This window comes from Ceratotherium simum, chromosome 22 (assembly GCF_057802395.1).
Source record: "Ceratotherium simum simum isolate JZ-2026a chromosome 22, ASM5780239v1, whole genome shotgun sequence".
In the NCBI taxonomy this organism is placed as follows: Eukaryota; Metazoa; Chordata; class Mammalia; order Perissodactyla; family Rhinocerotidae; genus Ceratotherium; species Ceratotherium simum.
Window position 1 is genome coordinate 35,809,586 of NC_141921.1, and position 22,642 is coordinate 35,832,227.

Consider the following 22,642-nt stretch of genomic DNA (forward strand, 5'->3'; position numbering starts at 1 on the left):
ATTATTCTAAGACAAAATCTTCTTTCCTAGGCAGATTGCTTTTTACCATCTCTTAAGAGCAGACCAATAGTCTAAGAAATCTTTGTCATTTTAACAGAGAGAAAACCAAATTCTAGCTTTGCATCAGCATACTTTTGATATCAAGTTCATTTTAAAAAAACTTTACGAGTAAATCAATTCAATCTTAGCCAGCGACCGCACATAAAATCCCTGTTCGGCAAATGTACAACATCCTATATCCGTTCAGGTTTTGTCGTATCTTTTTTCCTCTTTCTCATTCTGGAACAATCAGTCATCTTACTTTAAGACAAAATTACTCTCTTTTTCCTTAACAAAAACACATATTTCATACCTTGAATACTTTTCCTTACTAAAAACACATCCTAATTTCCTTGTGTACCTTATTTCTCTTATTATTTTTCAGTAGTTTTATTTTCATATTTTTATTATAATTTTTAGCCATTAGTAACCTTTCTTTTCCAGAGAAAACTAGGAAGTAGACAATTGTGAACTGTCACATACCAGCATGCTGTAGCAGACTAGCAAATTTTATGAATACACCTCACAATTTCTAGAGACGTGTTTCTTTATAGTACAATTTACCAACGTGGCAAAAAGACCATGTTTGTTAACAGACCCAAATATATTTAGCTTCTCTATACTGTGGACAAATAAGAAGCCAAAAGTATACCAACTTAAACTTATATTCAATAATTAGTGTTTCAGTAGTTTACCTTATAAATGATCTAGATATTTAATAAATATCTATTATTTAGTTTAACTTAGCATAGGTCTAAGGTTGCAAGTTACCAAAACGATTTTGCAAACTGTTTTTAGGGAGATATAGTATAATATTGAACAAAGTTTAATCTCAAGTTATTTACCTGTTAACTATTTTTAGAGCCCATGCATATTAGGCAAATATTACAAAAGTAAAAAAAAAAACCCCGCTAAAAACATAAAAACAGGGCCGGCCCCGTGGCTTAGCAGTTAAGTGCGTGCGCTCCGCTGCTGGCGGCCCGGGTTCGGATCCCGGGCGCGCACCGACGCACTGCTTCTCCGGCCATGCTGAGGCCGTGTCCCACATACAGCAACTAGAAGGATGTGCAGCTATGACATACAACTATCAACTGGGGCTTTGGGGAAAAAATAAATAAATAAAATTATAAAAAAAAAATTTAAATACATGAATTTTTTGTTTCACTGCTGTGCTTGATATATACGAAGTAATGGACATCAAACAATTTATTTGTATTGCATCTTTACTCGTACATTTGTTATTAGGTTGAACTTATCATTTTGAATATCTAGTAAATACACTATTAGTTTATATGACTAGTAAACCCAAATAGAACTAACATGTATGCTCGTTTTATACTTAATGCTGATTATTTGGAAGACGTAGTTGTTTTTATTACACCAGAAATATTTAACTAATCTTATTTACCAAAGATTTACTCAACTCACGCGAACTTGAAAAACTTGGGTTCGTTTCTATATTTCTGGGAGTTTCAGGAATATTTAATTTATGTAAGTGCTCGTTTATCTGTAAGCCAATTTGAATAGAACTCTTTTAAGGGATTTTATAAATGAATTTGGTAATACCACCTGGAGGTAGGAAAATATCATACATACGTAACATATCTACATAAACATACAGACAGACAGACGCAAATAGAGATCTTATAGCTTTTGTTCTAAAATTCCAGCCATGAGTCAGACAAACAGAGCAATACACTCTCATCTTTGCTCCTCTTTATATTTTTATCCAAACTGTCCTTCTACCAGGTGGGACAAGTTGAGGTTACTTATTCAATATGAGGCTAAAGCTTTGTACCAATATTTGTGGAGGAGACTTTGAAGATTTTCATTGTCGCTGATATGTCATCTTAAGGAGGCTGTGGACTACATTTTAGGCCAGAGACTGAAGGGGCATCAAGCAGCTGCCTGGATATGTCCAAAGCCCATCCGAGTGGACAAAATATCCAGTCTGTTTCCAACGAGCCTTTTCCTTTTCAGCTTCAGGGCACTGCCTTCAGGGGCCTGTGAGCCCCTAGTGAGGGCAGGGGGCAAATATTCAAGTAAATGAGGGGATGGAGTGGGAGGGAAAAAGGTCCGGCAGGGATGGACAGAAGGATGGAGGAGGGAGGGGTTTGAAGGGGGTCATATCAAAGGATTCAAGGGAACTGAAGAGAGGATGGAAGGTGGTAAGCAGAGGAGATGGGAGGGGAGGGGTCTTAGAGGAGCCAGTTTGGTGACATCTCAAGTTTCCCAAAGAGGCCACTGAAGTTCCATGTTATGCTTAGTAAAGTCACGCCACCAAGAAAGGAAGCAGACAGAGCTGGAGGAGCGTATAGTCGGCAGGGGTTCGAGAAGGGAGTTTTCAGTCGACTGAGAAGCTCCTATGTTCTTAACGAACGATGCCTTTACACTTGTGAAGGGAGTCACTTCAGACTCTAACCTAGCGTCTGTTCCTTCCAGACTAGCCTCTTACACAGAGAAGCGAGTCTAAGACTCTAACCCAGCCTCTGTGTGCCGGGGTCTCCAACCCAGCTTCTAGAGTGTACTCAGAACCTTAAGAATCAACACCTGTCCCTACTGGGCTTCCATGGACATTTGTCTGGAGCCCTGGCTCAGGAGTGGGACTCACCAGTGGAGCCCAACCAGTCAGTCAGAGGTGAAGACAAAGGCTTCGAACGTGCACACCTGGGGTCCTGGTGAGAGGTCCAGGGGTCCTATGAGGAATCGGATCCTATTTGAGTCTCGAGCACATAAGTGTTAAAGAAAACCAGAGTCAAACAGCAGCTAAAATGGGAAAAGAGATCCTAACCAGAAATGATTGCAATAGAGGAAAAGAGACCTCAGTATAGAGCAGCTCCAAATCCAGCGTGGACAGGTAGGGGTTTACGGCCAAGGAGCAGGGTGGGCGTCACAGATGGAAAATTACTAAGAGGAGTGGGGGGGTTGGGGCGGTTCTGTCTAAACTGACAAGATTCTTGCTCTTGAGGACAAGACCCAAGACAGGGCCCAGTCAGAAAAGGGCTTAGAGGAGGCTGACCAAAGTTTGGTTAAGGAGCGTCTTTGTCAGTAACAGAGTTACAGGGGCTGTACTTGGTTTAAAAGGCAGAGAGGTGAGTAACGCATTTTAAGAAAATGTTCTATCATTGTCTTTTGTTGTTGTTAGTGCCATGGAGTGGATTCTCACTCCTACCCACCCTGTGCATAGCAGGGCGGAACCCTGCATGGTCTTTTTGTGCCATTCTCTCACCTTCCGGCGCTATATCAGACAACGTTCCACTGCTATTCATGGCCAATTTTTTCATAAGTGGGTGGCCAGATCCTTCTCCCTAGTCTGTCTTAGTCTGGAAGCTCCGCTGAAACCTGTCCACCATGGGTGACCCTGCTGGTATTTGAAATATGGTGGCATAGCTTTCAGCATCACAGCAGCGTGCAGCCGCCACAGTATGACAACCGACAGATGGGTGGAGGGGTTCCTTGACCAGGAAACGAACACAAGCCACGGTGGTGAGAGCACTGAATCTTAACCACTAGACCACTAGGGCTGGCTTTGTTCTGTCATAAAAGATAAATAAATTTTTTAACTAAAAAAGAAAGTTATAAAACGTACGTGTTAGGTGGATGATCACGGTGATATGTAATTCTGTTTGTATTAGGGGGACGCATCTCCTACACCCCTCTGCCTGGGTTCACCATCCCAAATTTAGAAATGTGTAAAATTAGGAACAGGACCACAGGTCATCCCAGTCTCTGTGGATGTCATCAGGCTATACCCATGGATATATGCGAGTATATCAAGTTTTACTCACAATTTGTGACCTATACAGCCTCCCAGTGTCTCCACACCTGACCACTATCTGCATCACCGGAGGAGCCTGTTTACAGATTTACAAAAGTTCTGATTCAGCTTGGGGATTTGTATTTTTAACAACAGGTAATTCTGAAGCCACCCTTCTTCCCGTGAGTCCTTAGGGCAGCCTGAGAATGCATCAGGATCCACCCACACAGAGCTTGCTCCTCTGCACCAAGACTAAACTCTTAACCCTTTCCATCCCAATGGAGAAGGTGGATGACACTGGGAAGTTGTGGTCTGCGAGCTAGAGTCACAAGGTCCCCCTGTATTGGCGAATGGGACCGAGTGACCTCTTCAAGGCCTGAGAGCGTGTGAATCGGGTCCTTTATGCACAGGGCACGGGCTCCTTGCTTGCTCTAGTGGAGATGGAGCAGAGTGGTCCACGACAGACCCCAAGAGAATCTGTGAGGAGGGAGCTGGCCCCCAGCCTTAGCCTGCCCCCTTCCTGCTTAGATGACAACCTCTTGGTTTAACTCAAAACTCCTTCATCCAACATCCCATCCTCATCACGCTGTGGAGTGCTTGTCCATTGCGTGTCTCTCTCCTTCCCTTGACCAAGTTTCTTGAGGGAGAGATTTATATTTTGTGGTTGTTGTTCAGTCTCTGTGTCTCCAGTGCCCTCTGTGTCCTGGCACAAGTATGTGCTCCATAAATGTGCATTGAACGACTAATGGTGGGTGTTGGAGTGGACAAATGACTGGTACTCTATGGGAGCCCAGAAGAGGGACAATGACCTCTGCCAGGGAAGCTGGGACAGACATCACCTGGTGGCAGCATTTGAGCTGGGCCTTGGCAGATGGGAGAGGTAGAGGGACAGGTGTTCCAGGCTCAGGGAACAGCACAAAGGCCAGAGGTGTGAAAACGCGAAGCCTCTGGACCAGCTGCAGGGCCCCTCGCCCCAGGCCCAGCGTGGATCTCCCCACAGGTGCTACCTCCCCCACGACTGCTGTTACTCCCTCCTGAGAGCTCGCCAGTGCTCCCCGAGATGGGACCACTCCAACTACAGCATCACCGTCGGCCACATCCAATGTGCTAAGTGCTGCGTGGGGCCGCCTGGGAAGACGAGAAGAGGGGCCACCTCTGCCCTGGACACCAACCTCAGCCCCTGAGCTTGTGTTTGGAGTCAAAACTCTTGGGCTTGGATTTGGTGGTCCTCTCCATGACAGATGCCATTTACTGAGTGCCTACTGTATGCCAGGCACTGCAGTGGGTAATTTATGTGCATCGTATCATCAAATATTCCCAACAACCTAGTGAGGAAGGTGTTATTAGCCCAGTTGACAGCTGAGGAAACGGAGACTTAGAGAATTTAAATCACAGGCCTGAAGTCACACGGTGAGGAACTACACAGAGCTATAATATGAGCCCCTATCTGACTCCAAAGCCGTCAAACACTAGCTCCCCATGATTTAAACTCAGCGGATTGGGTTTCTGTTTCCTAATGAGGAGCCAAACCTCTGTGTTTATGTCCAGTTCCTCTGCTGGGTGGTTACTGAAGGTTTAGGAACTGATGCCATCACAGGCTTGAAGATCTACAGCCAAAAGCCCAATTCCGATCTAAGGTTTGAGGAGAAGGGTGAAGGGGTCCAGGGGATCGAGCCCCAGGGGATCCTTTGGGGTTTTGTATAACTAAGGCTAAGACATGGAAGCCACTCAGACGCCTGCAACTTCAGAGCCAGGCGGGCCCTGAGAGGTCATGTGAATGACAGTTTCTCAAAGCCTTTTGATGGCAACTCACAGAATGTAATCGAACTTACACCTGGACCCAGCCAACCCACACATACACAACCACAATAGAAACACAATTTGCTGAAGCAACGCTTTACTACTTGTGTTATATCAACACATGCTTGCACGTACACACACAACACACACGCATGCTAGCACACACACAAGTACACACTCACCAGACGCAACCCTCTAAACTGATTTCATGCTTCCCTAATGGACCGGGGTGAAAGTTAAAATTATCCATCAAACCTGCTCTTGTAACATGAAAAAGCCGAAGTCAGGAAGGGTAAGGGGCACGCCCAAGGTCACCCAGGGCATGTGCAGAGGCAGGACCAGAACCCGATATCTAGCTCCCAATATTTCTACTTCCCTAAAATTCTGATTAATAGAATGTTAACCTGGCTGAGTGTGTAGGAGGTGTTTGGATGCTTTTGGGTACAAAATCCCTACAGCTAGACAGGGTCGAATTCTGTGCTTCTCGAAGGATCAGAAGGCACTCGAAGCTTTGCAGTGCCTTTGGGTCACTACGGTGGCCATTGGTTTTCACTGAGCCAGCAGGAGTCTTGGGGGCCAGTCTTCCCCAGAACCAGGTTTTCTGTGCTGAGTTCCTGTTTCTGATCCCTGGGTGTGGTTCCTGAGAAGACGCAGACGTGACCCCTGCTCTCTGGGCATCTGTGATGGAGACAAATGAGGGAGCATTGTACAGAGGGTCTGACTCAGTGGACATTTCCTGGGTGCTCCCTCTGTGCCAGGCTCTGTGCCATCAAGGAAGGGGGTGCTGAGAGCAGTGAGGCACAGCCCTGCCCCCAGGGAGCTCAGCTTCTGGATCTGCACAGACCCAGGTTCAAATCCCCACTAGGCCTTTCTCCAGTCGCTTGGCCAAGGTTACATGCTCAGCCTCAATTTACTCACCCATTAAATGGGATAATTATACCTACCTGTTGGGCTATTGGGAAGATTAAATGAGATAATCTGTACGAAAGCCTCTGGCACACGGTAGGCAGTCAGTAAGTGGTACCTTTTATTATTATTATTATTACTGATAAGAAAAAATGCAATTCACGGGTGAGGAGAGGAGACAAATATCCCAGAGGAGAAGAAACAGCATGAGTGGAAGCAGAGTGTAAAGTATAGGACAAGATCAGAGGAGCGGAGGTTTTCGGAGGTAGGAAATATTGGGAGAGCAAACTGGAAAGGCAGTACAGCCGCCAGGGTAAAGACTTTAAATGTCAGGCTGAAGAATACAGTTTCAGCTTAGCTAAGTCAGGCAATGGGGAGCCAGTGAAGGCCTTAGAGGAAGGGAGGGAGGCAATTGGAATGGATGAAAGAAAAGATGGGTAGAGGACCCTTGATTGATAACAGCTAACCCCTGCCAGGGGGGTTACGTATTGTATAGTTATGGGCTTTCTGAACTCAGCAGGAAAGGGGATTCTGCCATCATCCTGGGAGCTTCCAGGAGGTGGCAGGATTTCGGAGGTTCCCAAGAAAGGCTGTTGCCACTTGGGTGGGATGGGCTGGGATGGGTGTCTCTGATTGGCTAGCCAGAGGTGAGCCCTCCTGTTTTCTTCCCAGGCTGGTACAGGTCCCAGGAGCGAGTCCCAGAAGCATATCCGCAAGTGTGACCTAAAGTTGGCGGGCAGCGTCTGGACACATACAACGGTGGAATCTTATTTTCAGGAGCAAGACATGCAGAAAGTCCACGCCCCCTGCTGGACATTAGGGCACTGAGTTATCTCCCCCCAGCCCCCTGAGGACACCACCTAGCATGGCAGTCTAATGACGTGCCCATCCCCTCACCCAGCACAAGCCCAGACCAGGGAGACGTCAGTGACTGGGAAGCTAATAGGTGAGCCCAGCACTTGTCCAGCTGCCCCACCACCGAGGTCAAAATGCCACACCCACTGTATTGTCTGCCCAACTCCTCAGTTCCCGTTCCCACACTGGTCTGTGAACTCCTTGAGGGCAGAGACTCTGTCTCATTCAGTCATTCATTCACCCAACAAACACTTGTTGAGCACCTGTATGTGCCCAAGCACTCCGTTAGGCCCTGGGAAGCCTGCTGTATCAACCACCGTTTGATCAGAGTGGCAGCACTACTAGGAGATACTTACATATAAAATAAGAGATTTTTTTTATAGGGATTTGGCTTTCCATGATTGCAGGAGCCAGTAAAACAGTCTGTGAGAGGCTGTTTCTTTTTGTGCTGGTGCTGCTGCCTGGAGTCTTGTGGCCCAATTGGCAGGGACAACTGGAACTACAAGGATGAGTGGAACCCACGAGGACAGCCTGGAACACCCTTCAGCGTCTCACCACCTCCAAGTCTTCAACAAGAGAAGCTAAAGGAGGTGATGGGGCAGGACCTGGAGGTGTGCAGCTCTGGCTGCTTCCCCACAGTGACACGGTGAGCCAGCAGATACGGGACAACATGCATGAGCCACAACGGCATCTCATGCCCTGCTGCGACATTCTGATGGTAAAAATCATTATGCCCGCTACTCCACATTTGCTTCCAAATCTCATGCAAAACATCTCCTGAGACCCATTCTAACCTGGAAGTCTGCAGGGATGGAAATTCCGGGAAATACAGTTTCAGCTTAGCTAAGTGACACAATACAGATCCATGACAATCCACCCCTTGTGGACTTGGCACCCATATACACCTCTTCCAACCGTTCTTAACTTCCAAATAAAGACCATAGAAAAATCACGTTTCTGCCTAACATAATGCAGTTATCCCTTGTACAACCCAAAACAGACTAACCTCCCCCAAAGAGGGTGCAAAGTCCTTTTATCCATCCTTGGGTCATGTTCATTTCTATTCTGGTTGGGTCATAATCCCCTTTTGATATTCTCTGATTTAAATACTGAGACGTAAGTTTAAGTATATTAACACCTCTTCTACATGACAGTAGAGCCACCCCGGGCTGTAAGGCTGCAGCTGTCCACTTTCAGGGAGTGCCAGCATATTCTGGAGAACCACCTGCAAGACAGGCCCAGATCTTTTTCTTCCTCAGTCAGCTGGTCCTAGAGAACTCCCCCGTGAAGTCATTGGTACAGAGGAAGAAGGAGAGGATGATGGCGCAGGTGTAGGGGCCAGAGGCATCTTTTCTCCCCCTGCTCATGCAACTAACCTGTGCCTTCAGCACCTTTTCAAGTCCAGTTCCACATACACCCTTCCACGTGGTGATGGAATTGCTGCTGTGCACACCCAACTTGATAACTTGGTGGGTCAGATAACACCCAGTTCACGATGGGCAACTCAGGTCTCCTGATGACTTGGTAACCAAAGTCAAGAATTCAGTCTCTACAAAGGCCCGTTAACAAGCCAGATGCTATTTCTCAAAAGGAAAACAAGTACTTGCAGCTGATGGCAGGGCTTTGCTCCAAAATCCTGAGTCTGCCCTGTGCTTTACGCATAGGGGCCTGTGGAAGCTTCCATGGGGCATTTCTACTTGTACACACCAAGAACTATTAGATCCACTGGGTCATACTCTGCCAAGTAACGGAGCAACTTGCATGGCAGCCTGGGCTCATTACAGAGCCTTCTCTTGTTCTGGGCCCCACCCAAAACTGGCAGCTGTTCAGGTCACTTGGTAAATGGGTCGAAGTAAATCTCCTAAATCCAAAGGGACCCACAAGGCATTGTGCTTCTCTCTCAAGGGATGGAAGGGCCAGATGTCATGATTTGTCTTATATCTGGAAAGGGATATCTCAACATGTCCCAGACCACAGGACACCTAGAAACGCCACTGAGGTAGCAGGCCCCTGGATTTTTGTGGGATTTATTCCCCCCCCAACCCCACTCTGGCACACCTGTGTCTTACCACTGAGTCTAAAGTAATTGCTTCTTCCTGATCACCAGGTCAAATCAGCATGATATTACCAACGTAATGGACCAGTGTGACGTCCTGTGGAACGAGACAACTGAAGTCCCTCTGGACTAGGTCACGACAAAGGGCTGGAGAGCGGATGCAGCCCCGCAGCAGGGGAGGGAAGGAGTGTTGCTCGCCCGGCAAGCTGAAAGCAAGTTCTTCTGATGGCTTTACTAATAGGTGCAGAGAAAAGAAACCATTCTCTGGATGAATAGCTGCAAAACAGGAGCCAGGATGTGTGTTGATTTGCAACAAAACCACATCTGGAACAGCAGCTGTGATTGGAGTCACCCTTGATTAAGTTGACATTACTCCACTGTCATTCTCTAATAGACATCTGTCTTCTGCACAGGCAAAGAACTGTCACGTCCCTCATGCGGATCTTGAGTGAGAATTTAATGCATGAACTCATCATTTTCTTCTTTCAAGTTCCCCATCCCCATAATTTTTTTATTTCCGCTAAAATGCTCTCTGGCATCAACTACTTGGTCGCCCAAAGCCTGTGAAGAAGAGGCCTTGACGAGGGGTGTGTAGAGGTGGATCATTTAAGCAGCTGTCTTATCCTTGCAGGCATGGATAATCAATGTCCCCTTGACCACTAAAAACCAGTCATTCATGCCTTTAAACCTAATCAGATAAGAAAACCAATTCCAGATAACACCAGAGCAATTCAGAGAACCCATCCTTCAGGCTCTGTTCCTTGGAACCACTTCTAGTTGCAGATTCCATATCAGTCATGGAGTTCAGGCAGAGAAGCAGACTACTTTCTATATCATGCTATAGAGAAAGGGATGTGGGAGCTGATTTAGCACTCTACGGGAGGCTGTCTTCTGTGCCTGGAGCTACAGGCTGAAGTTCACAGGGCAGACAGTCTGAAAGGGAAGAAGGGTGTGAAGTGGGACGAACAAGGACGAACGGGAACCTGCAAGGATGAGTGGAACTGAAAAGGATGGACTGGAAGCCAAGTGGGTCTCTCACCACCCCCCGGCCCCAACCTCGATGCTAGGTAGGTCTGCCAGGATAAGCTGGCCGAAGAGTCGGAGATGTTGAAAGAGGAGACCAGTAGGCTCACACCAGCGAGGTGAGCCAGCAGATCCGTGACAGCATGCCTGAGCCACTGCCTTCCAAGTGTAAAAAGAAAACGCTGAGGGGCCGGCCCCGTGGCTTAGCGGTTGAGTGCGCGGGCTCTGCTGCTGGCGGCCCGGGGTTCGGATCCCAGGCGCGCACCGATGCACCGCTTCTCCGGCCACGCTGAGGCCGCGTCCCACATACAGCAACTAGAAGGATGTGCAACTGTGACTCACACCTTTCTACTGGGGCTTTGGGGGGAAAAAAGGAGGAGGATTGGCAATAGATGTTAGCTCAGAGCCGGTCTTCTTCAGCAAAAAGAGGAAGATTAGCATGGATGTTAGCTCAGGGCTGATCTTCCTCACAAAAAAAAAAGAAAGAAATAAAGAAAGAAAGAAGGAAAATACTGCTGCTTCACTTCTGCCTTCCAGATCTCACACAAAACATCTCTTTTGGCCTCTGCTAACCCAGAGCCCTGCAGGAAAAGGAATTCTGGGAAGTGTTGTTCCAGCTTAGCTAAGGTAACAGAATCTAAATCTACCTTGCCTGCCCTGAACAAAACCAAATGCGTTTTCCCCCAGCGCCTGTCCCAAGGCCTGGTTAGGCTCCAAGTCTCCCCAGTGTAATGCCATTGATCCTACAGCCTAAACTCAGATTTCGAATCAAGCAGACTGCTTCCATCCCACCTGTCTTCCTTAGCTCTGTGGCCTCAGGCAAAGCATTTGACTTCTCTGAGCTTCAGGTGCCACCCCTATCATGGGGATGAGAACACCTGCCTCATAAGGTGGATGATACTGTCTTCGTGGTGTCCAGCACGGAGAAGGGACTCTATAACCAGTGGGTTTTACTCTGGTGCCTTTTCAGTTTGGTAACAGCTATGGTAACCCTCCCCCGAAATGTGCACATGCGCATAACAAATGATTTTACGTATGTTGGGGGAGCTGAGGGGTCCCATTTGTATCTGAGGCCAATTTCAACCACGGGTGACGGGCCTGTATTTGTAAGGCAACCTGTCCATTGAGTGTCTATGTGTCTGTGTTATCTGCCTGCTCTTACATAAAAATCTATCCAGAGGGGCATTTACAGTCTGGGCTGCACATTTCAGTATCTCCCTTGAAAGGGGGTGTCACGTAACATTGAGAGGGACGACCTCCCTGATGGTTCTTTTCCCAGTCAAGAGGTGGTCAAATAAAACAGTCACGGAGACCGCCTCTTCCCAGGTTTTGGTGACCCCCTTGGCTGTCATCATTTCCCCAGAGCTGTTCACTGCAGTGAGAGGGCGTCCAGGACAGCAGCCATGGAGGACCTCAGTGGGGTCCCCTCTACTGATGATGGAGCCCAGAGCCCCAGCCAGACTAACCCCCCAAGGACAGACTCTGGAATCCCAAGAGGCAGTTCAAGCAGAGAAGAAATGGAGCTGGCCGTCGGGTGGAATCCAGGGATCCTCCTGAGAACCGCGATGCTGGTGAGTCCCTGAACCCCTCCAGGGTCCATTTTCTCTTTTTATGGGCTGGACTGAAGATAGTGGGATAGTGGCCAGAGCCTAGGATTCAGAACCAGGATCTGAGGTCTAATCCTACTTCTGCTGTTGATGTGCTGTGTGACTTTGGGAAAGTCTCCTGACCTCTCTGGGCCTCGGTTTCCCAGTAGATAAATGAAGGTTCTCCATGGGCCCTTCCAGCTCAAACTCAAGTCAGCCTGTGGTGTTGCTTTTATAACCTTGCAGCCTCCCTCACCCACAGATGCCTATCTGCCTCTGTCTAAATACTGGGGCCCCAGAAGAAAGGCCTGCCCACAGCCGCCTCCTGCAGAACTTACCAACAAGACACCAACCTGCCTGCCACCTGACCTTGATGGGAAGGGAGAAGCCTGGGCTTGGGTCTCTTCTCCATCATCCAGAATATCGCGATTGAAGAGAAATGGCATTGAGTGAAGCTTCTGATTTCCTCTACATACCTATTTAAAAATGGATTTAGGAAATGGCTTTGATCAAAAAAATTTCATGAGTAGATTGGACATTTGGGCCCCATTCTGTGTTCCATTGTCAAATATAGACACGAGTCTATATTTCTTTTCTAAACACCAGTACATTCAGGGTAATCTTATAAAATTAAATTTTATTTTGAAAATGTTCAGCATTGGAGGTTTTAAAAAAAAGATCCCATTTACCATGTGGTTATTTTTGGGTTTGTCAGTGTAAAGAAGCCAAAGGTCCTTTCTTGGAAAGGACTCTCATTGTTTTGGAATGTGTCCTTTCCTCCTGCAGTCTTGGTATTAGAAGGCCCTTTCTTTTATGAATTGATAGATGAGTTGGGTTTTTAAATGTCCTTACTTGGTAAAAATAAACCCCATAGATGAACCCTTTTTTTAAAATGTCCTGCTCTGTAAAATCCCAGAATCTCAGCATCCTTGTGTCACCATCAAGGCAGCTTCAACATTCCCTTTTCACATTGCAAGAAGCATTACTTTCTTTTTTAAAAAGACTGAAAGGCAGGGAGTTTCCGTAATGGGCCTGAGCCCACACAGCTGGAGAAGCCAAAGCTAGGATTGGAATGTGATCCTCTCTGGCCTGGAACCCCAACCTGGCATGACTGCCAATCATCTTCTCCTCACCCTCTCGAGGAAGAATGAGACCCAGGGCTTCGCTGCAGAGGACCCCCAAGGTTAAGGAGATGAGCCCCAAAGAAGGGTTGGATCTCAGCCCAGAAAACCTTTTATTTGCTAATCTGCACCTTCTCCGTCTGAGAGAAGGTGGTTAACTTCGGGTTCAGTGCCATAGTGGCAGAGAAAAGCGCAGGCCATCCCCCACAGCAGAGGAAAATGCCTGTGTGGTTTTTATTTGTCTTGAGAATGAATTTTATTTAATATCTATATGGCAGATTATGGAGTCAATTTTGCTTCTATTTGAGTAAAAATTCTCTAGAGGGTGGTAGTGACAATCCAACTGCAGAAACTGAAAAGTAAATGCGTCCCAGGAAATTCTTCCTCCTGGAAAAGGGGCGCCGTCATCGGGGGCGAGGAGAGACACAGCTGGCCTGGAGTCAGGGGCGAGCTCTGGCACCAGAGCGGCTGACCTCACAAGTGGAGGCTGGGGACCCTGACCTCACCAAGTCCTATATTCAGAGTCACTCTCTCGGGACTGTCTGGAGTGTGAAGTGTGGCCGTGGGGCTCCTCCCAGCCCAGTGGACCACTGAGAAAGAATGAGGTCCGAGACCTGGGAGCCTCTCTCAGGAAACCCGCCGAGTGGGTGAGCTCTGTGCTGTAGGAGAAGGGAGAGAAAGTCTGGGTCTGGGAGGAGCTCACTGGGGGCGACTAGATGCAGAGGATGTTGGGAAAGTAACGGTAAAGAGGGTTGTAGCTCCACAGGTTTCTCTTCAGGCAGTAGGCGAGCTTCTGGTCGCAGGTGCAGAGCTGCTGCTGGCAGAGGGATCCGAGCTCTGCAAACAGGACACCAAATGCAGAATGAGGAAGGGAGGATATGCTCTACCGACACTGACTCCTGGGCTTGCTTCAGTCAGGACTGGCTTCTAGTCTGACCAGATGCCCCAGTCTGCTTCCTGCTCCAAGGAAGCTCTCAGTCTGATGAGGGAGGCACAGCTTCTACACTGGGGGAATGCATAATCTGATGGAAGACGCACAGCTGCTGCCCGGGGTGAGGTTTCAGCCCAGGGAGACACAGCTCCTGCCCTCAGGGAGTTCCCAGTCTGACGAAGAACACACATTCCCTCGCCTTTGGAGTTCCCAGTCTGGTGGCGGAGCCAGCCTTTGCTCCGGAGGAACTCCAGTTCTCATAGAGGAGACACCGTACCCAGACTTAGCTTTGAACACAGATGGACCTGAGCTTGAATCCCAACTCTAGCTGTGTGCACTGGCAAGCCTTTGAGTCTCAGTTTCCTCATCTGTAAAATGGGGAGACTAAATCTACCCCACAGGGCTATTTTGGGGGAACAAGTAAAAGGAAGTATGCGCAGCATCTGGCACCTAGACAATGCTCAGTCTAAAATGTTTTAGCCCTTCCCCCAGAGGTTGGATACAGTTGCAAAAATCCTGCCCCTCTTGCCCCCAGGCTGGCTGACCTTCAGGGGCAGCTGACCTCAGAGCCAGCAGAGACCCAGGCTCTTCCAGTGGCCTGAATGGGAAGCCCCAGCCTTACCACAGGTGACCAGGTCCCGTGTGAATCTGTATCTGTATGACTGTGTCCAGATTTGGCAGCCTTTCTCCTCCAGCTGCCCATAGCAACGGTCATGCACCCAACAGCACCTGTCAATAGGAGACTCTTAGATCCTGAGTGGAAGGGGCAGAGGCCATCTTGGTGGGTGTGGTCTGGCAGAGAAAGAACCTAATGATATAGCTGAGTACTCCCCCCCTTTTCCACTAGGGCTGCCTGCCACTAGCTAGCAGTTCACTGACCCACTCTTTTATTCCTGGGCTCATGATGAGACTACATTTCCCAGCATCCCTTGCAGGTACGTGTGGTCACATGACTAGGTTCCCACAAGGAGAATGCGGGCAGAAGTGACATACACCACTTCAGACCTACCCATAAAACCCTTCCACACTATCCTCTACTTTCTCTTTCTCTATCTCTCAGCTGGATGAAGATGATCCCGCTGAGGACTCTGAGGGCACAGGGGAGGGCAGAACCACAAGAGGGAAGGAACCTGGGTCCCAGAATCAACGTGTGATTCACAATGAACTGTTATGTGAACAAAAAATAAACTTCTGGTATGTTCGGTGTGGCAGATTGCATTTTTTAAAAAATCTTGATTTACAGAAAAAATTAAGAAGACTGTACAGAATGCTTCCTTTTACCCCACACTGAGTTTCTCCTATTATCAACATCTTATGTTGTTACATTTGCTACAGCCAACAAATTGATATATTATTAACCAAATAATTAACTAATTAACTAAATAATAGTATATCATTATCGATTCATTAATTGTAAAAAGTCCATAATTTATGTAGATTTCCTTAGTTTTTATCTAATCTCCTTTTTCTATTCCAGGATTCTATCCACGACACCACGTTACATTTAGTTGTCATGTCTCTCTAGGCAACTCTTGGCTGTGACAGTTTCTCACACTTTCCTTGTTTTTGATGACCTTGACAGTTGTGAGGAGTACTGATCAGGTATTTTGTAGGATGCCCTACTATTGGGATTTCTCTGATGTTTTCCTCATGATAAGACTGGGACTATGGGTTTATTTATTTATTTTTTTTGCTCAAATTGTCCCAGCTTTGGTCATTGGGAGCTCTTTCAGTTGGTTCCTGTGCTCTTTGACATATCTCTATCAATGTGGGGTCTGGTTTGGGTTGGTTTTGTTTGAACACTTCCTTAGTTTGGGGCGTTATAAGAAGCTCCAGGCTCATCTTATATATTTCCTGCCCTAGTCCTAGAATCAGTCATTTTTCCATAGAGCCTTGGTTCCTTTTATTGGAGAATGGTATTAGAAAAGATCTGGGCACTAGGTGTTGCTTATTGCTACTGGGGTGTTGATTCTTTTAGGTTCTGTCAGCTGACAGAGTAAAAAATATGTGTCTGTATTAACCCATGGATATGCACGTATCTATAACGTATTTCTATACGTAACCATCTGCATCTATAGTAAGCTAACCAGGAGTTCATACTGAAGTCTCTGACTCTAATCCATCACCACATGGATCATTCTAGCTTCCTGTCCTTGCTTGTCTGTAAACTTGCACTCCAGCAGAGAGAAAATTGGCTCCAGCCATCTGCCATCCATTGCCTTAATTGCCCCATTTCATTATACTTGTCTAGCAGTATCAGAATTGTCAACCCAGCAGGTTGCATTTTCCGAAGAACAATCTCTCCCGTTTCATGTGTTCTTCTAGAATTTTGATACTTCCCCATCAAGATGTGGAATCTAGGTCCCCTCCCTCTTAAAGCCCTTGTGACTGCCTGGACCACGAGCCCGCTGGAAGTAACGCCATGGAACTCCTGAGGCTAGATCGTAAAAATGCCATACTCTTTCTGTCTTGCAGTCTTGGGACACTTGCTCTTGGAACCCAAGAGTCACCCTGCTGTGAGGAGATCCAAACAGCCTTGGAGAGGCCTAACTGAGAGGAACTGAGGGCCCCAGCCCACAGCCTCATCTGAGCTCCCAGCCAGCAGACAGTGACAACTTGCCAGCCATTGGAGTGAGCCATCTGGAAAGTGGATCATCCAGCCTCAGTCAAGCTGCCCAAGCTGAAACCGGATGGAGAAGAGACAAGCCATCCCACTGAACAAGAAATTTTTATAAACTGTGGTGTATGGGGAAGCCACTCTGGGTTAAACCTGATTTGGCCTAAATTTTATTTAAACTAAAGGAGCCTGACTTATGACCAGTCAAACATACATTGTACATCTGCTTTAATCATTACCCTGAAATAAAGAATGTGCTCTTTGAAGATAAGAATTAATGGCTCCCTTCTTATGACCCCAGGTAAGTCATTTCCATGGCACCAGGGTCATGTTGACCTGCTGTGTATGTGCTAATCTGTAACAAAATATCTCCTTGAACCCTTGCAAGAATGTATTCCTGTCATGCTTTGTGTCAGTCTCCTTGTTTGGAAATTGTATATAACTGTGCTGAAAATCACTCTTGTTTGGAGAGCTTTCTTCCTTTGCAAAGGCTGAGGCTCCCAGGCTATAGTCCTCAGTTTGGGCTCAATTAAAACTCTTTTTAATCATAATCCTAGATTATGATTACGGATTATTTGCATCAACACCACTAAGCCCTGCCCAAATGGCAGATTCTTGGCAAAACAAATGGTCATCATCACTTTAAACCACTACGTTTTAGGATGGTTTGTTACGTAGCAATAGACCAACAGATATATTAGGCTGCTGAGATTCGCGGAGTTACTAGATGTATCTTGGGCAAGTCAGTTAACTTCTCTGAGACTCAGTTTTCTTATTTATAAAACGGGGCTTTAATACTCATCTACCAGCATCGACGTGGATTAAATGAGATAACGTGGGTGCAGAGCCCGGAGCATAAAGGGCAGTTATGATAATCAGCTCACCAATCAGTACCATCCTTGGGGGTCCCTCGACCGCTGAAGCCACAATAACAGCCGTAGAAGCCATAGTCCGTCACAGCAGTCTTTCCAGTCACCTTCTCAATCATTGAATTCAGTTCTAGCAAGCTCCCTGGTACAGTAGGCACACCTGAAAGACAGCCCACATCCCCAGAGGAAAGCCAGGCACGCCTGCTCCTGGCCCACTTCCCCAGGGTGCTCCTGCCCTTTCTCCCACCCGAGGGCTTGGAGGGACCCAGGTGTCTCTTTTTCACTCTCCCCATTAGTGAGAGAGGAACAAGAAAGGTGAGAGAAGCAGTATAGAGAGGTGGTTGCAAGTTTGGACTTGGAGAATGAGCAAGCCTGGGTCAAATCCTGACTCTGCCACTAATTCACAGTAAGGTGTTGAATAGGTCACTTAATCTCTCTGAGCCTCAGTTTCCTCATCTGCAAAATGGGGGCCTACAATGAACGCCTACTTCTTGGAATTGTCATGAGGGTTAAAATAAGATAAGGTATGTAAATTTTGAACACAGTGACAGACACACAGTAAGTGACCAAGAAACATTAGGTATAATTAATATGGTATCCGTCTGAAGCAGGCAGACAGGTGCTCCCTGTCTCTCCTGAAAATGCACCCCTCCCTCCCCCACAACCAACACCAGTTAGAACAAAAGGCACAGAATCCTAGAGCAGATCTTAGAGATCCTTGAAGCCAGCTCCCTCGTCTCACAGACTGAGAAACTGTAGCTTGGAGGGGAAAGTACCTCGTCTAGAGTTTCACAGTGACCTAGAGGTTCTCCCCCTGCCCTAGGCCTCCCCTCCTCCTGGAGTCTCCAGGGATCTGACAAGACATCAAAGATGTCTTGGACAGCCTGTCAGGGGTTGTGTACATGGTTATGGGGCTGCAGGGGAGGCCTAAAGCCATGCTCCCCCAGCAGTTACCTTCAGCTGGGAGGTGGCAGCAGGTGGGGCAGGTAGAAAACCCAGACAGGCCTGAGTAGAGAATGACCCAGGAACCATGGAACGGAGTATTTATATAAGGATCTTGTTTTATTTTGGCTTTATTTTATTTCATTTCTCATCAAAGTAAAAAAATCTGCCTCCCACATTTGCAAGCCGCATATCTTCCGCACAGCACAACCTTCACACACCACCTCCTAGAATCCTGCCTCAGCCCAGCCAGTTGGCTGAATACTATCCTGTGTCACAGACGAGGAAACAGATGCTCAGGGAGGTGAAGGCTCTTGCTGACGACTACACAGTAAGTGCAGGGCCAAGATTCAAACTTAAGTCTCTATGACCTCAAAGACAGGTCTCCTTTCCACTACCCTACTGCTCCTATAGGGTGGAAGGTCACAAGTTCAGAGGTCGTGGGGCAAGCACTTACTACAAGCCAGGAACAAAGCCAGTGTGAGGAGGTCCTTCATCTCCGGGCTTCTAGCAAAGAAAACACATCCATGACATGCCTATCAGGAGATGCTCCCACGGCCCATTCAGACTCCACCCCTGCTCCCCGCTAGGCACCACCCCCACCCCCCCATGTTGGGCAATCATCGGGCAAGCCCAGCTGGAAAAGATGTGGCAGAAACCTCAAGGAGTTGATCCAAAGGGTCTCTGGGGGCAGAGGGCATTTGTGGGGCATTGTCCCCAATAGAGATGGGAAAGGACTTTCCCCCCACAAATGCCCTCAGCACAATTGCACGCTCTGCAAAAAATGGCTAAAAGTAACCAGAGAAACAGGTGGGATTCTTAAATGGAGATTTGGTGGCACAAGTTAGGGGCGGGAATTGACACAACCTGAACATGGCCCTTGATGAAGGACGCAGGGACCTGGCAGAGAGAAAAGAATCCAGGACAAAGGGAGCGATTGGTGCAGGGGGTGGGAGGGCAGAAGAGAAACTGATGGTTTCAAATCTCATATTTCTTTTATCTCGTGGTGCTGAGGGGCTGATTTCAAGAATGTCTTTCTGGCTGGTGTTTTGAGGGCATAAACTGGGCAGATTCACCCTCCTCTCCCAACACTGAGAATGGGGCCGGCTGAAGAGCGCTCTGGAATGAAACATGAGCACCCCCATGTGAGCACCCCCTCAGGGCCTTGTCCCGGCTCCTGCGGGTCCCAAGCACTTTTGCTTTCATAGGCCCCTTCCTCCAAAAAACAAATTCTTTTAAAATTATATTTTACAAATGCATTGGTATAAAAACAAATACAATCCAGGCTGGATTCATTATTATATATTCTTTTTTTTTGTTTGTTTGTGAGGAAGATCAGCCCTGAGCTAACATCCATGCCAATCCTCCTCTTGTTTTGCTGAGGAAGACGGGCTCTGAGCTAACATCTATTGCCAGTCCTCCTCTTTTTTTCCCCAAAGCCCCAGTAGATAGTTGTATGTCGTAGTTGCACATCTTTCTAGTTGCTGTATGTGGGACACGGCCTCAGCATGGCCGGAGAAGCGGTGCGTTGGTGCGCGCCCGGGATCCGAACCCGGGCTGCCAGTAGCGGAGTGCGCGCACTTAACCGCTAAGCCATGGGGCTGGCCCTATATTCATTTTTTTCCTCCTGATTTTAAAAGAATTTAAAACATTTTCATGGGCCCCACACCCTGTGCCTACCTCAAGAATAAGTCAACCTTGGGTGCTCATGACAGCTCTGATGGGTAGGTGTCATTGTTACTGTTTTGCCAGTGGAGAAATGGAGGCTCAGAGAGCTCAAGGAACTTGCCGGAAGTGACACAACTAGTAAGAAGTGGGGGCAGGGTTCAAGTCCAGGCCTTGTGTGCCCCTCACTGCACCACACAGCCTCCCATCAGAGAGAGGTGTTCTCTTTTGAGCAGAGGGGGCTGTGTTCCTTCACATGCTCTACCCCACGGGCCTGGAGTCCCCAGTTTCCCTCCCCAGCATCTGCCTTTGGCAAACACATGAATCGCTGGCCTTGAGTCCAAAAAAATCACATCCAGAAGGCAGAGGAAATTCCACATGTTTTGGGCCAGCGCCCGATTCTAACTTGGCCCCTCAGAGCTTCCTTACTGGTGGCTGCCTGCTCCCCTTCCCTCTCTGGATCACAAAGTTCTGGTTTATCCTCAGCCGCTCAGCTGGCCTATGCTCTGTGGGGTGTCCCCTTCAGTGCTCTGCCATCTCTGATCCCTGAGTTCAGTGGTCACTTCTGCCCCAAGCCCCTGGCACCTCCCAATGCCTGGCTGCAGACACACAATCTCTGCTCCCCAGGGCTCCTGGCTGCTGGGCTGGCCTCTCCATGCCATCCTTTGTCCAGCAGCTCTTCTGAGTTCCAAGAATATTCCTGAAGGTTCTATCTACCATGGCCTCCACTCTGAGGGCTCTAAACAGCCAAGGAAAATGGCCCTAGACCCTACCCTTCCACACCGATCTTTCTCAGCTACTTCCTGGAGCTGTAACAGGAGAAAGACACCAGCTACCACATACTGGGCACCTACGATGTGCCAGACACTGTCCACTGTCTCTTTAAACCCACCAATGACCCTGGCAGGTGGGCATTGTTAAACCTGCTGGCACAGCGTCTGTCTCTTTTACAGTCACTTGTTGAATGAGAGAATAGCAGCTGTTGATTTTCAGATGAGGAAACCGAGGCTCAAGATGGGGACACGAGCTGCCCAAGGACTCAGCCCAGGACTGGGACTCTGCTTCTTTGACTGACTCGACTCCACTGCCTCCGAGCAGCCCCTGTGTATTAACCACGTTCTTCATTTTCTATATTTTATGATGCTCTGACATCTTGGGGGCCTTGCTGGGCTGGGAAGACACAGCCCCTCCCAGGACTAGCGAATTCCCAGAGGTAGCGAAAGACTCTCTTGTGAGCATGCCTTTCACATGCAAACCAACGAATCCTAAACTCATGCGCCCAGCCATTTCCTTTATCTAACTCTCACACTCCAAGCCAATATTTCCCCTGCCCTAAGTCACCCCAGGACCAGGACCAGAAACCTATGGACCGCCCTATAGCCCAGAGTCCACTGAAATTATCCAAGCTAGCCAATCCTAACCTGTCGATGCTGCCCTGCCTTGCCTTTCCTGCAGAAAACACAATAAAGGCCCTGGGCCATGCTTTTGCTCATTTCTTCTGCCTCCTGATCAACCTGGTGCTTTCTCGTGTGGCCCTGCATGCTGTGGTGTGTCCCCATCTCTTGGAAACTGTGAGTAACAAACTATCTTTTAAATGGTGATCATCTCCTGATCTGTCGGCCTCACCATACCAGAATAAAACCAAAATCCCACGTGCATTTTAGAACACCCTGGACACGGGTTGTGGATGAGAGGGAGCAGCACGAGGACCCATGCAAAGGGGTCTGAGAGAGTCCAAAAGAAGTTTCACAGAGGGTGGCAGAGGCATTGAAGCAGCTGCCCCAGGGGCCGGGAAACTGGACCATCCATGGAACCCAAAGCAGGCCCCAGGAGAAGAATGTGAGGTTGGCTATTTTTATCAGGCAACCACAGAGGGCAAGGAGCACAGCCGAGGGATAATTTTGGAATGGAGCAGTGGCCACAGTAATGAGAGGTGGAGCGAGTGGAGATGGCCTGATGGAAGCATGAAAACACGGGGGTCGGGGAGTGGCTGGGTCTCTGGAGGGACAGGTCCTCCCAGCCCACATGCAGCCACCACCCCCCATGCTCCCAGAACCCCTCAGTCACATCTCCTAGCTGGAAAGGATGAACAGCACCAAACCCCACCAGACAGGAGGTGCTGCGGACACCTCCCCTCAATCTGTCGGGGAGGCATTGCGGGGCCAGGGGTCTCCTCTCACAGCCCCTCCCTGTGCCCTGCTCCCCCCACCAGGTGTTTCCACTTGCAGCCCCCTCTCTGCGCCCTGCTCCCCCCTCACTCCCCAGGCAAAGCAGCCCCCAGAATGAGACTCCTCACCAGTGAGACCTTCTCTCTATCCTCAGGTCCTCAGGCCTGGAGAGTGGCAGGGCCTGGGCCCGCCTGCTTTTAAGGGCGTCTCTGCCACCTCCCACACTTCTGCCTGGGCTGGCCCCAGGCTTCCTGGTAAGTCCATAGGAAGCCGTACTTCTCCTCTCAAGACCCGCGGCGTTTTTTTT

General features: G+C 48.2%; 1 protein-coding gene across 1 annotated transcript; it reads right to left on the bottom strand.

The window, feature by feature from the left end:
• Positions 1-13,855: 13,855 nt before the first annotated feature.
• PLA2G5 (phospholipase A2 group V) lies at positions 13,856-19,017 on the bottom strand. Its single transcript, XM_004426112.3, has 4 exons — positions 18,960-19,017; positions 17,576-17,720; positions 14,697-14,803; positions 13,856-13,980 (listed from the first exon to the last, which is right to left on the bottom strand). The coding sequence occupies exons 1-4, from the start codon at positions 18,997-18,999 to the stop codon at positions 13,856-13,858; spliced, it is 417 nt and encodes a 138-aa protein (XP_004426169.1). The 5' UTR covers positions 19,000-19,017.
• Positions 19,018-22,642: the final 3,625 nt, after the last annotated feature.